General features: G+C 41.8%; 1 protein-coding gene across 27 annotated transcripts in view; it reads right to left on the minus strand.

Annotated features, from left to right (window-relative positions):
- The window catches only part of Cpeb1 (cytoplasmic polyadenylation element binding protein 1), a 107,778-nt gene that overhangs the window by 7,606 nt on the left and 85,883 nt on the right, over positions 1-14,289 (minus strand). For 6 of the 27 annotated variants that reach the window (XM_087655977.1, XM_087655971.1, NM_001438320.1 and 3 more), the window contains 5 exon segments: positions 6,463-6,686; positions 4,657-4,909; positions 2,181-2,294; positions 1,793-1,882; positions 714-850 (listed from right to left, as the gene is read on the minus strand). In XM_087655977.1, coding sequence (XP_087512103.1) covers positions 714-850; positions 1,793-1,882; positions 2,181-2,294; positions 4,657-4,909; positions 6,463-6,686 — 818 coding nt within the window. 27 annotated transcript variants of the gene reach the window in all.

Below are 14,289 nucleotides of genomic sequence, written 5' to 3' on the forward strand. Positions count from 1 at the left end.
AACAACAACAACAACAACAACAACAACAACAAAAAAACAAACCCCAGACTTCTTGCCTCAGCTAAAACTGGTGCCCTGGTGCCAAGAAAATCTGGTGCCACGAATAAAGAATGTCTCCCAAAGTCTTGGGTATTTGAATGTTGTCCCCAGTAGGTGGTGCAGTTCAAGGATTTTGGTGGTATAGCCTTGCTGGAGGAACTGAGTCACCCTGAGATGAAAATCCTCCTTTCACTTCCAACTTGCTCTCTGTGCTTTTGCTTACAGTAAAATAAAGGATGTAAGCTCTCAGCACCTTGTTCCTGCAGCTATCTTGTTCCCAAATGAGGTCCTTTGTAAGGTGCCTTAAGTCATGGTACTCTACCACAGTGGCCGTGTTGGTTTCCGTGAGGATGTTTGAATGCTTAGTCCTCAGTTGGTGGAACTACTTGGGAACAACTGGGAGCTGTGGCTCTGTGGAAAGTGGGTGTCACTGGGGGCAGACTTTGAGGTTTAAAAATACGCATGCTATTCTATTCCCCATGTGCTCTCTCTCTGCTAACGATGTGACCTCTGCCATGCCTTCACTCCACATCATGAGCTCTAACCTGAAATCATGATCCACATTAGATGTTCTGTTATAGGTTACCCTGGTCATGGTCTTCTGTCACAGCAGTAACAAAGTAACCCACACAGCAACAGAAAGTAACGAAGGTAGGATTACCAAGCTAACTCACTTCTTTGCAGCGCATCCTTCGGCTGGACATCTTGAAATAATATTCACTTAGGCCATCTGGGCTCAGTGGGTCATGAGAACAAGCCTGAAGCAAGGCCCGGACGGACTTCTCTAGTTCAAACACCAAATACACATACCCTATACTCAACAAAAGAAAAAGAAGCCTTAATATCCCCCAGGTAGCAATTTAACATCCTCTAGTGTGGCTGACGAGCCAATGCTTTGAACAGGGAGTTTTCTTCTAAGGGAGGAAGCCTCAAGTGCAAGACAATTTTTTTAGAGGGTAGGTGCTGGGGGTTAACCCCACAGTCTTGTGCATGCTAGGCAGCACTCCACTACCGAATCAAATCCCTTACCCTAAAGTACATTTTATTCTACTCCTAAAAAGGCTTGTCATACCATTTACTATGACTTATTCTATGCTAAGGGAGATTTACCTCAAAATTCACTAAGGGAAGGTACTGTCAGGCTGGCACAGAAGACCCTACCTATGACCATATAGCTCTCTACCCCTGAACACAGAGTATGCCCAGGTCAATAGAGCCAGGAAAAATAGCAGGTCAGTTTGTCAGGGGATGCAGGTATTGCTTTAAAAGCCTAATTAAACCACTGATTCAAGTTCAGTGAAGATGGGGCAGAGTGAAAATAGCTCCTGCTTCTTTCTACAGGGCAAGAGCTCATTTTAGACTAGTGAGGAATCAGATACTCGGTCCTCATTCCTGCCAACTCCAAAGGGAATCTCAGAACTGGGTCAGACCACAACCCCTGAAGCAGCAAAGGCAGGCAAAAGAACACTCTTGAAGTGAACACCTTATTCAAGAGGGAAGGCCCTGGTGGGGTTTAGGTTCAGAGGGAGGTGCTCAGGAAGGGGTCTGACGCCATCTCCCCACATCACTACAAGCTTGGACAGATGGATGGACAAAGGAGTGTACAAAATAGCAGAGGGTGTGTTGACTATACCCTGGAGTGCCTACTTTACTAGCATGCGTCTGTGACAGCCCAGCACCACATGGTGCAGTACGTGTGAGGAAGAGGGGAAAAAAATTCCTACCATGTCTTTATTACCTTTAGGCATATTACCTTTGGGAGGACACCGGGGGTGCTTGCCATCCTTACCAGGCCACTCCACACTCAGAGAGCCAAAAACACGGAAGGTGTTAACCAATCCAGCTGCACAGATGGGGAAGAACAACAGAAACCAATAGAGTCTACTCAGGAAAGACAAACACAGGATCACCAGTACTCCTCCCAAGGTTCACTGCTCCTGAAAAACAACTCAGAGCTGACTTCCGGTCTCGTGTGTAAGCAGACACACAGAGCTACAACAGCTTATGAAATGCTCTCTCAGCTGCTTCTCTAACACCCTGTGCTGAAGCAGAGGTTCAGGCTCTGACCTGGAGCCTAGGGTCCACACTCTTGAAAGATAAGCTCCACCTTCAACTCTAAAGAGATCTCAGAGGCAGCTCACCTTCTGTAATGTCCCAAGGAACACCTCCTAGGAACACCTTGCATGAGTAGATGGGGTTCTTGTAGTTCCGGGGAGGAAGCTGGCCACTCCAGGTACATGTAGCTTCATTCACAGCTTTGGGAGGAGACAAAGAAAAGAACACGGGTTCAGACAATCAACAAAGTCACTACCCTTTTCTGAAATAGACTTGTTGGGGAGATAGAACATTCACGATTCCAACCTGGTTTCCCAGGAGATGACTAGCCATGATGACTATTCCAAAAGAACACTTATGTCTGCTGAAATATTTAAGGTAACTTTGATAATCCTACCTCATCAGCTTTGCTTCCAATAAAATCAAAAGGAATATCAGATGTATAGGGTAAAAAATATTGGGCTGTAGAGATGGCTCAGAGGTTAAGAGCACAGTCTGCTTTTTCAAAGGTCCTGAGTTCAATTCCCAGCAACCACATGGTGGCTCACAACCATCTGTAATGAGATCTGATGCCCTCTTCTGGCCTGAAGGCATACGTACAGGCAGAAAGGTGTATGATGTATTATATACATATACATATATACATATATACATACACACACACACACACTATGTATGTATGGATATATATATCCAACTAAAAACCAAAAAGACACAACTAAAGGTATTTTGACTATATAACTTATTAACTATCAACAAAGCAGTTTTATCTTGCTATTGTTTAAAGTAGTTAATAGATATATATTTAGGATTAGACAGAATGTTACATATGCAATGCTCTACAAGTTTCTGACCCTTGTAGACTTTCTCTTTCAGTTAAAGAGATGTTCTACTGTTTCCTTATCTTGTTTCTGAATTCATCAGCCACAGACGTCAAGACACTGTCAGGAGGAACACAACTCAACAGCAAGCACATATCCATGCCCCACAAGCCAATTCAAAAGCATTTGAGTAGGCACTGAATTTCCCTACACCCACAGTATGATGATGGATTTCTGCCCAAGCCCTCTGCTCCCTAGTTATGTCAAACCAAATATGTCAAGAGGCCCTTTCTGCTGTGTATGCTTGGAGCCTGCTTCAGATTGGCTTGTCCTGCTAATTTCCAGAGGTCTGTTCTCAGAGTCAGTTCAAGCCTTTCACATTGGAAGGTGACCTGGATGATGACTGGTTACTTCTTGACACATTATCCTTTCCTTCAGCACTGAGGAAGATATTCAAGGAGATGAGACATTATTCCGTCATGGATAATAGGGTATTTCCTAACAGCACAGGGCTAATGTGTTGCCATGACAAGAAACTGGACACTGCTAGCAACATCTCACATAAAAGCAGGTAGCATCCCTCCAGAGAGCATCCCGAACAGTGAGCACAGTAAACACAATCATGGGCGATCAGAACCACTAGATGAGCAGGGTATTCGCACTGTTAGGGGAGAATGAGGTAGGGATGAGCTCTATGAAAACACATGTACCAGAGAAGTAACATTCACTCAGTCAGGGACCAGACCCCACAACCGTGGTTTGGGTGGAAAGCAAGGACGGCATTAGTGGTTAATGATATAGGTAGCTCAATGACTTCCAAGCCCAGGTGTAATGTAAGAAAGCAGACTTAACATACACTCAGATTCTGCACCTGGACATGGTAATACACAACTCTAATTCCAACACTCAGGAGGCAGAGGCAGCCTGGTCTACAGAGCAGACAGCCCAGGACAGGCCAGGGATTGTAAAGAAAAAAGACTTAAAACAATTTTTAAGATTCATTTTTATTTTATGTCTGTGGGTGTCTTGCCTGAACATAAGTCTGTGCCCGATGCCTACAGAGGCCAGAGAGGGTTTGGATCCCCTGGAACTGGAGCTACAGATAACCAGAATATGCCATATGGGTAGTGGGGACTGAACTCAGGTCTGCTGAAAGAGCCACCAGTGCTCTTAACCACCAAGCCATCTCTCCAGCCTGCACTTAAGACTATTTAAATAACAGAAATGAAAGGACTTCAAAGAGCTCAGAGCACTTGGTGATATCTTACACCTTAGAAGTTGACAACTAGACTACTTACCCTGAATGTACCAATCCAAAAAAAAAAAAAAAAAAAAAAAAAAACTCAGGGCAAAAAGTCAGAAAATGAACTTTGACTGCTATGACCTTCAATTAGAAATAAGGAGGGCAGACAAAACTGTAGACATTATTTTCAAGGTTTTGTCTTTTTCATGCAACAATCAAAAACAAGGGTGGTGCACAGTCATTTTCCACAGAAGCCCACAGTAAGAGGTGGAACCAGCCATCTTCTGCTGTGGCACAGCCTCTGTATCAGGCTATCTGCTTCCTTCAACTCAATCTCAAGGCTGTCCTTTATTTTTAGAACCCTTGGCTCTTTAAACCTGGAACTTTACCACACTATCAAGCCCTCTTCAGAAGAGTTCATCACGGTGTGAATAAAGGTAGTTCTGTGTCTAGGAAGAGGTCTCAGGCTTCACACAGCCACAGCCATCCGACACTCACCTGCGGCCTGCCTGTGGAGTCTAGCCTCTCTCTCTATGCTGAATGGGTCTTTAGGAGCTCCGAGAAGGTCCCAAGATGGCCACACAGAAGTTCCTGGCCATCTCTTTGGAGCACTGGTTGGAGAGGGAGCAACTGCAGCAAGAGCAGCTTGCTCTTGGTCCATTCGAGACCCAACTCCCATCTTTAGAGGGTCTCTGGGACCATTTCCCGTCATAGAAAGAAAGGGCAGAGGAGGGGAAATGCGAAGGCTTGACTAGAGAAGGAAAAAGAAGACACAAGTTTTAAAAGACAATTTTGTTATAAAGTAATAATCATATAACAAAAATATGAAAATATCTAATATAACAATCTACATTTATAATTTGATATATTTTCTTTCAGTCTGTCTTCCTATTCATTTTTAAGATTAGCTATGGATAACCGTCCCTCAACATAGACATTTTGATAAATTTATCACATTTTATTTAGGAGGCCAGTAACATCCTAAGGATCCAGTTACCTATTGCTAAACAACTTTTTTCCTTCCGACCCACTTATGTTCTATTAGAAATGTATTTAAATGTATTTAAACATGTCACACTATATATTTGTGTTAAAGCTTGAAATTCTAAGCATCAAAATTATGTATTATTAAAATTTATTGATAGAATATTTTCTATAGATACAAAAACTGTCTCATTTCTTCTTTGTTTGCTTCTGTGTCTCTTTCCAAATTAATCCTTAGGTGTGGTAGCTGAGAGAGTTGTATTTGTCAGGCACGAGGTAAAAATCCCAAGGTGAGCTCTATTTAAGTAATGAAACGGAGCAAATACCTTGTGAACCTATCCCACAGGGTGTAACCTCAAGTCCAGAGAAGTAAAGGACCTGATTTAACTGTCATTCTAGAAACTAGTCTGGACAGAGTAAATGAATGGGCAACAAGAATGCTAATTCATGCCAGCGTTCAAAGTCCAGGACGGGTAGAAGATGACAACAGGGTGGGTTCTAAAAGTCATGAATGGGTAACCCATGAAGATAAGAAGATGAGGAATGGGCCCTCCTATTCAATTCAACATTGAGCTCCTGGCATTTTGTAACTGAAAAGCAAAGTTGAGGTGGTGCCTTAAACTATCTTATTCCAGGAAATTGTCTGTCTTTCCCTTCAAGACTCATATGTAATCACTTTTACCCTCTAACTATACTGACTGTGCTGTCCTCTATATGATATTTACACCGTCCTCCACCCACCCTAACCAATTTCCTAACTCTAATTACCATGGAGCCCGCACATGTCACACTTGACTGAAGGTAAAGGACAGGACATATAAATTGATGACAGTCTCAGACGGTGAGTGGGCATGGGTCAGTGCAAAAGTACAGGAGCTAGAGTCACAATCTAGATCAAAATTCAAGTGTAAATAATTATGACTTAAGGTCAATTATTAAAATATCACTTATGAACTTTGGGACATTTATACACAGAGGTATATAAATATTTTTTAAAGATTAAAAAGAAAATATCCATGTACTTCAACAAACAGCACACTGACAAGATGCTCATATTTACTTTGAAATTAACTGTTCTCTACCAGCTCTTGGAGTAACAAGTAAAAGATACTGGGTTCTAAAATATATTTCTCATGGGCATTCAAAGTGTCTTTGGGTTTGCCAAGGATGAACAACTACATAAAGGTGCCTGATGTTCTCTCCTGCCTGCATCCTACTGAGGCACCCATTTCAAGCTCTAAGACAGATACTGTGGCACCTTTCCCCTGGGGCACACAGCCAGCTCCACCTCCACACCCCACTCCTGGGCACGTTACATACAATCAAATCTGAGAGATGATCTGATCCAGAGCTGAAGCCACTCGTGTCTGAGTCAGAGGGGCTGCTAGAACGGGAGTCCAGGATAGGCCGGGTGTCCAGGCGAGATCCTCTAACTGAGGGCGCTGGGAACTTGTCCAAGTCAGACCCAAGGGGATCCAGAGACAGGAAGCTCAAGGGGGTTTTTCCTAAGACATTTCCCAGTGGATTTTGGAGCATGCTTAATACTAGGATGACAAAAAATAAAATAAAATAAATAAAGAAGAAAAGAAAAGGAATGCTGATAACCTCTTTAATTTTCCTTCCAGACAAGATACTTTTTTTTCTCCCACAATCACCCAAGGCAGATTTAACCTCTGAGAGCATTTAAAAAACATAGAACATAAGGTTCAGATAACTGATGGTTTTGGAGAGCTGGTCACCCAGTCCTCATTAGAAGTTACAGGATGATCGAACACCAGAACTCTTTCTACTAAAGCAACAGGAGAACTGTTCTCTGCCACCAGGCTTAAGGAGTAGTGCCACCCATCTGAGACTTTACCACTGGGGACTTTGGTTATAGTTGCTATTAATGTCTGGATACACCTGCAGTTCAACTGGGAAGTCAAAACCATATTCCCTCCACTGGCTTTCAGTGTGTTTACTAGAGTCATGCTTTTCTAGTAACATTTTGTTAGAACAAAGAATTGTGTGTAACACACCACAGACTAATACAGCATAAACATGTCTCATTTGGTAAGTTCTCTTCTAAAACTCTCTAGCATGCACAAGTTTTCTCTGCAGCCCCAAATTTCAAATATTTAGGATGGAAGCAGAATGATCTCTTAAAAGTTCACTCTCTGAGGAAACAAACCTGGTATGAAACCCCTGGTATGAGGCCTCTTCCAGATGGTTGTAACTCTGAAAAGCTCTCCTGGGTTCGTCTTTGAGCCTCCTCTTTCTTTTCACTGGCCTCTTGAGTGAAATACCAACTATTTCATAACACTGCTAGCCAGGTTCAATAATCAGACAGCAGATGAAAAGTGCTGGGCAAAAATGCCCAACTCATAATAAACAAATACCTAACATCCAAAAGAATAAAAGCCAGATGTGGAAGACATTCCTGCAACCCCAGCCACTTGAGAGGCTAAGGCAAGAGGATTTTGACTTCCAGGAGAGTTTGGGATATTGTCTCAAAAAGAAAAAAAAAGGAAGAAAGGAAGGAAGGAAGGAAGAGGGAGGGGGAAAAAGGAGAAAAAGAGAAAGGAAGGAAGGAATGCGGGAACTGAGAGAATTGTGTCTCTCATCTACAAGGACAAAGAATAAAAGGGCTTTATTATGAAGTGTGGATGTATTAATGTTAAGACAGAAGCTTTGACATTTAATTCATCTGAAGAATAAAGATGTCTTAGTGAGTCCATGATGACAGTGCAGAGGTATCAGGCAGCAGTCAGCAGTCAGAAGCTCAAACCACAAGCTTGAGGTAGAGAGCTAAATGGACCGAGTCTCTGAAACCTCAAAGCCCATCCCCAAGTGACATTCGTCCTTCAGCAAGGGCATACCTCCTAATCCTCCCCAAGCAGCTAACGGGGTATAAAAAAAAACCAGGCGCATGGGGATATGTCATTCAAAGCCTGCACCATCTCTCAGGATGAACCCAAATAACACACAACAGTGAGGTAAGTGTCCCTACTTCAGCCCTGACCACAAATGAAGTGAAACACAGGCCATCTAGAGCTGGTTTCCTCCCAGATGTCCAAGCACAATAATAAACCTCTCCAAGTCTGGAATCAAAGTCAAGGTATCACTTGGGGTACAAGACTAACTGCCATTCATGATAGATCATGACAGAACATCACACACAAGATTCAAAATAGCTGTTAACACAGCATTAGACCATAGCATCATCCTCAGGCATATGGTCTCCCTCCCAGATACAGACACAGTATATGTGTGCATTAATTAGTCTTTTATTTCCTAAATGCAGGCAACATTATGCATGCATTTATCCAATTATTATTCTATAGTGGTAAAAATACTTAAATTAAAAACACCATTCCTATAAGCATGACAAGTTCAGTCCCTTTACATCTTAACCAATACCAGGTACAATCAGTCTTTTATTACTACTATTGTCACCATTATTGGTTGTTTTGTTTGTTTTTGTTTTTTGTGAAGTTGGGTCTCTCCATCTTTATGTGGATTGATTTTTGAACCACCAGAATGGGTGGCATGTGTCTTTACCACTGAGACATCTCACCAGACTGTGGTCACTTTTTTTATTTCAGGATGTGTATTATCTATGGGGCTCAGGGAGCCAAACATATCCCCAGGAGTCAGTTTATTATTTTGCTTTTCAAGGAAAACAGTCTTTTACTCTAGACCTTTCAAAGTGATTTTCAAGTACTAACACTTAACTGCATGCTGGAACTACATGTCTCAAAATGCTTAGATTCTAACACCCAGCACAAATAATCCTCGATAAACCTCTCAAGTAATCCTTGTTTTATCAAACTCGTGCCCGAAATAACTGAAATAATCCATGCTTCAGAGTTTATGCTTTAAAAGGGCAAGAGGTGAGCAGATTTTAGCTTGCTCTCTAGTGTTGCAAAGCATGTCAAAATATTACTGTTAAACACCCAGACCATTATACTCACATAGACCATTATACTCACTAGTTATTAAAATTGTATCAACTCTCCCAGAGCAGTGGCTCTCAGCCTTCCTAATGCTGCAACCCTTTAAAATACAGTTCCTTATGCTGTGATGACCCCAACCATAAAATTATTTTCACTGTTACTTCATAACTGTAATTTTGCTGTTACAAATGTAAACATCTGCATATTCAGCAATCTTAAGCAATCTGTGAAAGGGTCATTCAACCCCCAAAGGGACTGCAAACCACAGGTTGAGAACCACTGCCCTAAGAAGGTCCCTTCTTACATTTTACAAAACAAGCTTAAGATTGTCAACAATGAAGTGAAAATCAAATCATGAAAGAGGGGCTGGAGGATGACTTGGCATTAAACGCACTTGCTATTCTTACATGGGACCCAGATTCAGTTCCCAGTATCCATGTGGAGGCTCACTACCATCTGTAGCTCCATTCCAGAAGATCTGATGCCTTCTGACCTCTGTGGATACCAGGCATGCATGTAATGCATACACTTGCATGCAGGAAAAATACACACATGAAATATAGTAAATAAATCTAAAAAAAAATCACTACAGAGCCAAGGATGATAAAACATTTTTGGTTCTGTATGGAGAATAACTAAATAACTACTGGAGAGACGGCCGGAGTTACTGAGGATGGCGGACAGGCTGGTCACAAAGCCCTGAGGATGTCCTACAGAATCTACCATCCAGGTGAGAGACACAACACTTAAACCTGGACTTCAGCATATTATCCATTGAACTAAGGTACCTTGATGGATACCAGACCCACACTGGGCTATGATCATTTTCCCTTATGGAACATGGAATGATATTCGATGGTGACAACAAGAGAGGAGTTAAGGAGCTGGTCAGGTGCTACAAGTTAAAGAAAGAAGCATGACAAACAGTCAAGAGCAGATGAAGAGAGTCTAAGGAATGGAGAAGGAAGAACACGAATCCTTAAAAGTTCTAAGGACAATAAGGTCCAGGATATGGAACTCTAAGTGGCTAACTTACAATATATTAAAGTTTAAACACTGGATAGGTTTACCCAGACAGACATTTGAGAGATCCATGGTTGACAGCTGAACCCAGGTTTAGACAAATGTCAGGCAGTGGTGGTGCATACTTTTAATTCATCACTCAGGAGGCAGAGGCAGGCAGATCTCTGTTTTGAGGCCAGCCTGGTCTACAGAGTGAGTTCCAGGACAGCCAAGGCTACACAGAGAAACCCTGTCTTGAAAAACAAAAACCAAAACCGAACAAATGAAAAAGCTAAGTGTTGAAAAAATCTGAGATGGGGAAGTCTTTGCACGTAGAAAGGGGTGGGGTGGGAAGGAATAATGCTGAGGCAGATGAGGCTGAGTAATCCACGACCCCACTCAGTACAACAGCAACTAAAAAGCTTTAGATCCATTCTCCCTGAGGATTTATGAGCAGTTGACAGAGGAGTGACATTTTCTTCAGCAATGAAACCACTGGAAAACTAAGATGCCTATCTATATTCTATAAACTATCCTAACAAAACCCTTTAGATCTCTGTGTCTGTCTGTCCCACCTCACCCCACCCCCACACACACCTTAAGATAACTCTTTGGGAGCTGTAGAAATAAGCCCCATGTTTCCACTATCCCCAAAGGCTAAGATGTCAGTAGATAACATCTCAAGTTTATAGCAGAGACTTCCTAGCTTTGATATACTCTGTCTACCTGGCATTTCAATTAGTAGTTTGTTGTTTGTTTGTTTGTTTGTTTGTTTGTTTGTTTGTTGAATCAGGGTCTTACCATGCATCACTTGCTGGCCTGGAATTGTCTATATGGACTAGGCTGGCCTCAAAGCACCGATCTTCTCATCTCCCAAGTGCTGAGATAACAGCATATAATCACTAAACCAGGCTATCATCAGTGTATTTTTTTTCTTTTTCTTTTTTCTTTTTTTTTTTTTTTTTTCGGAGCTGGGGACTGAACCCAGGGCCTTGCGCTTGCTAGCCAAGTGCTCTACCACTGAGCTAAATCCCCAACCCCATCAGTGTATTTTTAAACTGCTTTAATTTATGACTTTTGTTACTATAAAAACTTCATCAAACTGTTACCACACTGGAATACAATATTTGGGGTAACATGAATTTGCATTTCCAAGCTACGGTCATTCATACTGGGCTCCAATATAAACTACCTCTATTTTCTTTTAGGTGAGACCTGTGTTTTAGCATTATCACATAGCACAAAAACATATGCGAAAAAATTCTAAGAGAAAATTAACTAGATTAAAGGGGTCATACCTAGGGACACCAAGAACAAGAATGGGCTATAGGAACTATGCTTTTATCCAAAATGATTTTGTTTTGTAAGTGCATTGTAAATAGCCAAAACCAACATGGTAGCCAATACAGGCCACTTTACTCATCCATCCCAGTTTATTATATTCACTTGTATTGATACATGTTTTGCCAGCTACGAATTCTATTTATCTCAACTAACTTGCACACTATTGGTATCTTGGGATTCTTCAAATTACCTTGTCAACAACAGGAATTGTATCTATAGAAAGCTTCTACTGTGAGGCCTGGCATGATGGCATACTCCTTTAAGATCAATACTTGGAGGTGAAGCAGGTGGATCTCTGTGTGTTCCAGGACAGCCTGGTCCACAGCAAGCTCTAAACCAGTTAAAGCTACACAGTAAGATCCACCTTCCTCAAACATCAACAAAAGAGATCCTCGACCATAGCAACAAACCTATCTAAATAGAAAATGGTTTAACGACCTGCACTAGTTAATCCCACTTTCTCAAGAGATGGTCCATCATCTCTTTTAGTTCCTACTAACAGCAACTGTTCCATTTACTGAACACCAGACACAAAGCTCAGATAAGAATCTTTCCCTAAATTCTAGTATTAGCCTATCTTAACCAAGTTTCGAGGTTAGCGCTGTACAGCCCACAGCAAAGCACAGTCAGATTCTGTGAGTTGAAGCTCCGCTGTCAGAGCGCATCAGTTACTGCTAAGGTATACATCATTACTGAGGCCGTGTGCTCGCCTATCTTCATGTCCATGGCACATCTCCTTTTTGTTCAGATCTTTTAAGATCATCAACCACAGATGAGAAATCTCACCTACCAGAAGTGCAGGAGACAAAAGAAAAGTCTCAAAAGTTGGTGATGGCCATGGTAAGAACTCATTAAAATGTCCCTTAGACACTGCTTGATGTCTGAACCAGAATCTGCATTTTAACAAGATCCCTATGAGATTTGTATATATACATTTGTATATAAATCTTTGAAAATTCCAGCCAAAAACCCCTAGGTTTATTACTTTAAGTTTCTAATTACTATACCCTTACTACACCCAAATATGGTTCATGTGAAATTATCTTAAAGATTGGAGCTTGTAAATAAAGCTCTTAGAGTACAACAAAGACTGACATTCAAGGACACAGGAAGCCAAGATGACTCTACGGGGCATTTCACAAAGAGTTTGATCTCTAAAAACACTGTGTAGGAGTAGGGGGAGAAGCAGAGAGGCAGAAACACAGCACTGAGAATAATAAAGACTATAAAAAGAATGACATGGAATATAATACTTTCAGGAAAGTGATGGCCGGAACTAGCTGCATCCTGTAAAAAGCTCACATTGAACAGAAACAAAGGAGCTAAGGCCTACTGCTTCAGGCAGATACTGCTTTAAAAAAAGCAAGACAATTGCTACAGAAGGCATTGCTGGGGCTAGAGATGGCTCAGTCATTAAAGGCTAAGATCATTCACACACAAATTACTGTCTCATCGGGCACAGGACAAATTTGGAATATAAAAATAATAGTTTAGTAAGTGAATATATCTTAAGCTGCCCAAAGCTCATTACTATCTTATTATTTAAGACTATTCACAGAGAATGTGCATACTCAAATACATACAGAGAAAATGCACAGCTGAAGAGGGATAAAATGAATGTCAACAACAGGAGAATGTCAATTAAGCTGGTTTAAGATCTCTTTCAGCTCACAGAATGAGCCAAATTTCTGGAAACTGTGACCCACAGTCAGATGCCCTCAAGTGACCTGACTGTCCCTTTAGAGCCCAACCCAGCAGAAGGTTCCAACTCATTAATGCCATTTCAGAGCACAAGAGACCAAATCAGCAGTAATTATTTTTAGACTGATTTTAAACTTTCTCTACTTTCACCCTTCTCTCTATGCCAGGTCTCTGGTTTTTCAGCTGAGTCATTGTTGGAATTTTCTGAAGCCTCCCTCTCCAAGAGTCTAAAGGTGCCTAGATCTGATGACAGCACTGGCACTAGCAGCAGGGGCTGGGACTGGATGCCTTTATCACAAGATACACCTCTCAGCTCAAGCTCACAGTTGACATGGGACTAGGCCAGGACACGATCATCAAATACTTGTCATCTAGTAAGAGTAGTCACTGAGAAAATCTAGGAGCCATTGTTCCAACCCTAGGCTACATTATTCCTAGTTGTATACCGGAAGCCTTCATTCCTGTGTGTACCCTTAGTTCTGTGGCTGCTTGCTGAGTTTTGAAGCAAATCTGCAAGATAACTTAGTTGGGCCCTGGAAGTCCATATTCCACATAGAAGACACCTAACCCTATTTTGAATGTTGGCTCATAAACAGTTTGGAAAAGGTTGGGAAAGCAGAGCAAAGGACGTGTGTATAACCCAGGCTGCTCTGCCCTGTGATCAGTGGGGAAGTCTGCAAATGAAAGGCACAGGGAACACTACATTCCATGGTTAACAGGACAAAAACCAAAGTCAGTGTACAGGTGAATCTCAAGAGACTTCTAAAGGGAATCAGAATAGAATAGACAAGACATGTCCTCTGGCATCCTCAGGCTGAAGGCTGAGCATCTCACTTGCCCATTGGGCCTCTGTACAAAGTGGCCATTAAGAGTCTCCTTTTCAGGTCCCTCAAGGTAGATTTGAAATGTCACTTTACTCTCCTGCTGAGTAATGCTGCATACAGAAGAGTCATAAGGGGAAGGCAGAAAGACAAATCCAGTGGGTGGTTAAGCTGATGGACTGAGACCGAGGGTGCAAACTGAATTGAATTGTCTGTCTGTCAAGTGCCCTCAATCTTAAAAGATTTCATCATGAGCAGAGCGCTCCAGGCTACTTAGCCCTTGTACTACATGAAGTAAGTCTGGTCTAACATATTAAAGCTCTGGTCACAGAAAGGGGGTTTAA

The sequence above is a fragment of the Rattus norvegicus genome, chromosome 1 (assembly GCF_021556685.1).
Source record: "Rattus norvegicus strain SHRSP/BbbUtx chromosome 1, alternate assembly SHRSP_T2T, whole genome shotgun sequence".
Classification (NCBI taxonomy): Eukaryota; Metazoa; Chordata; class Mammalia; order Rodentia; family Muridae; genus Rattus; species Rattus norvegicus.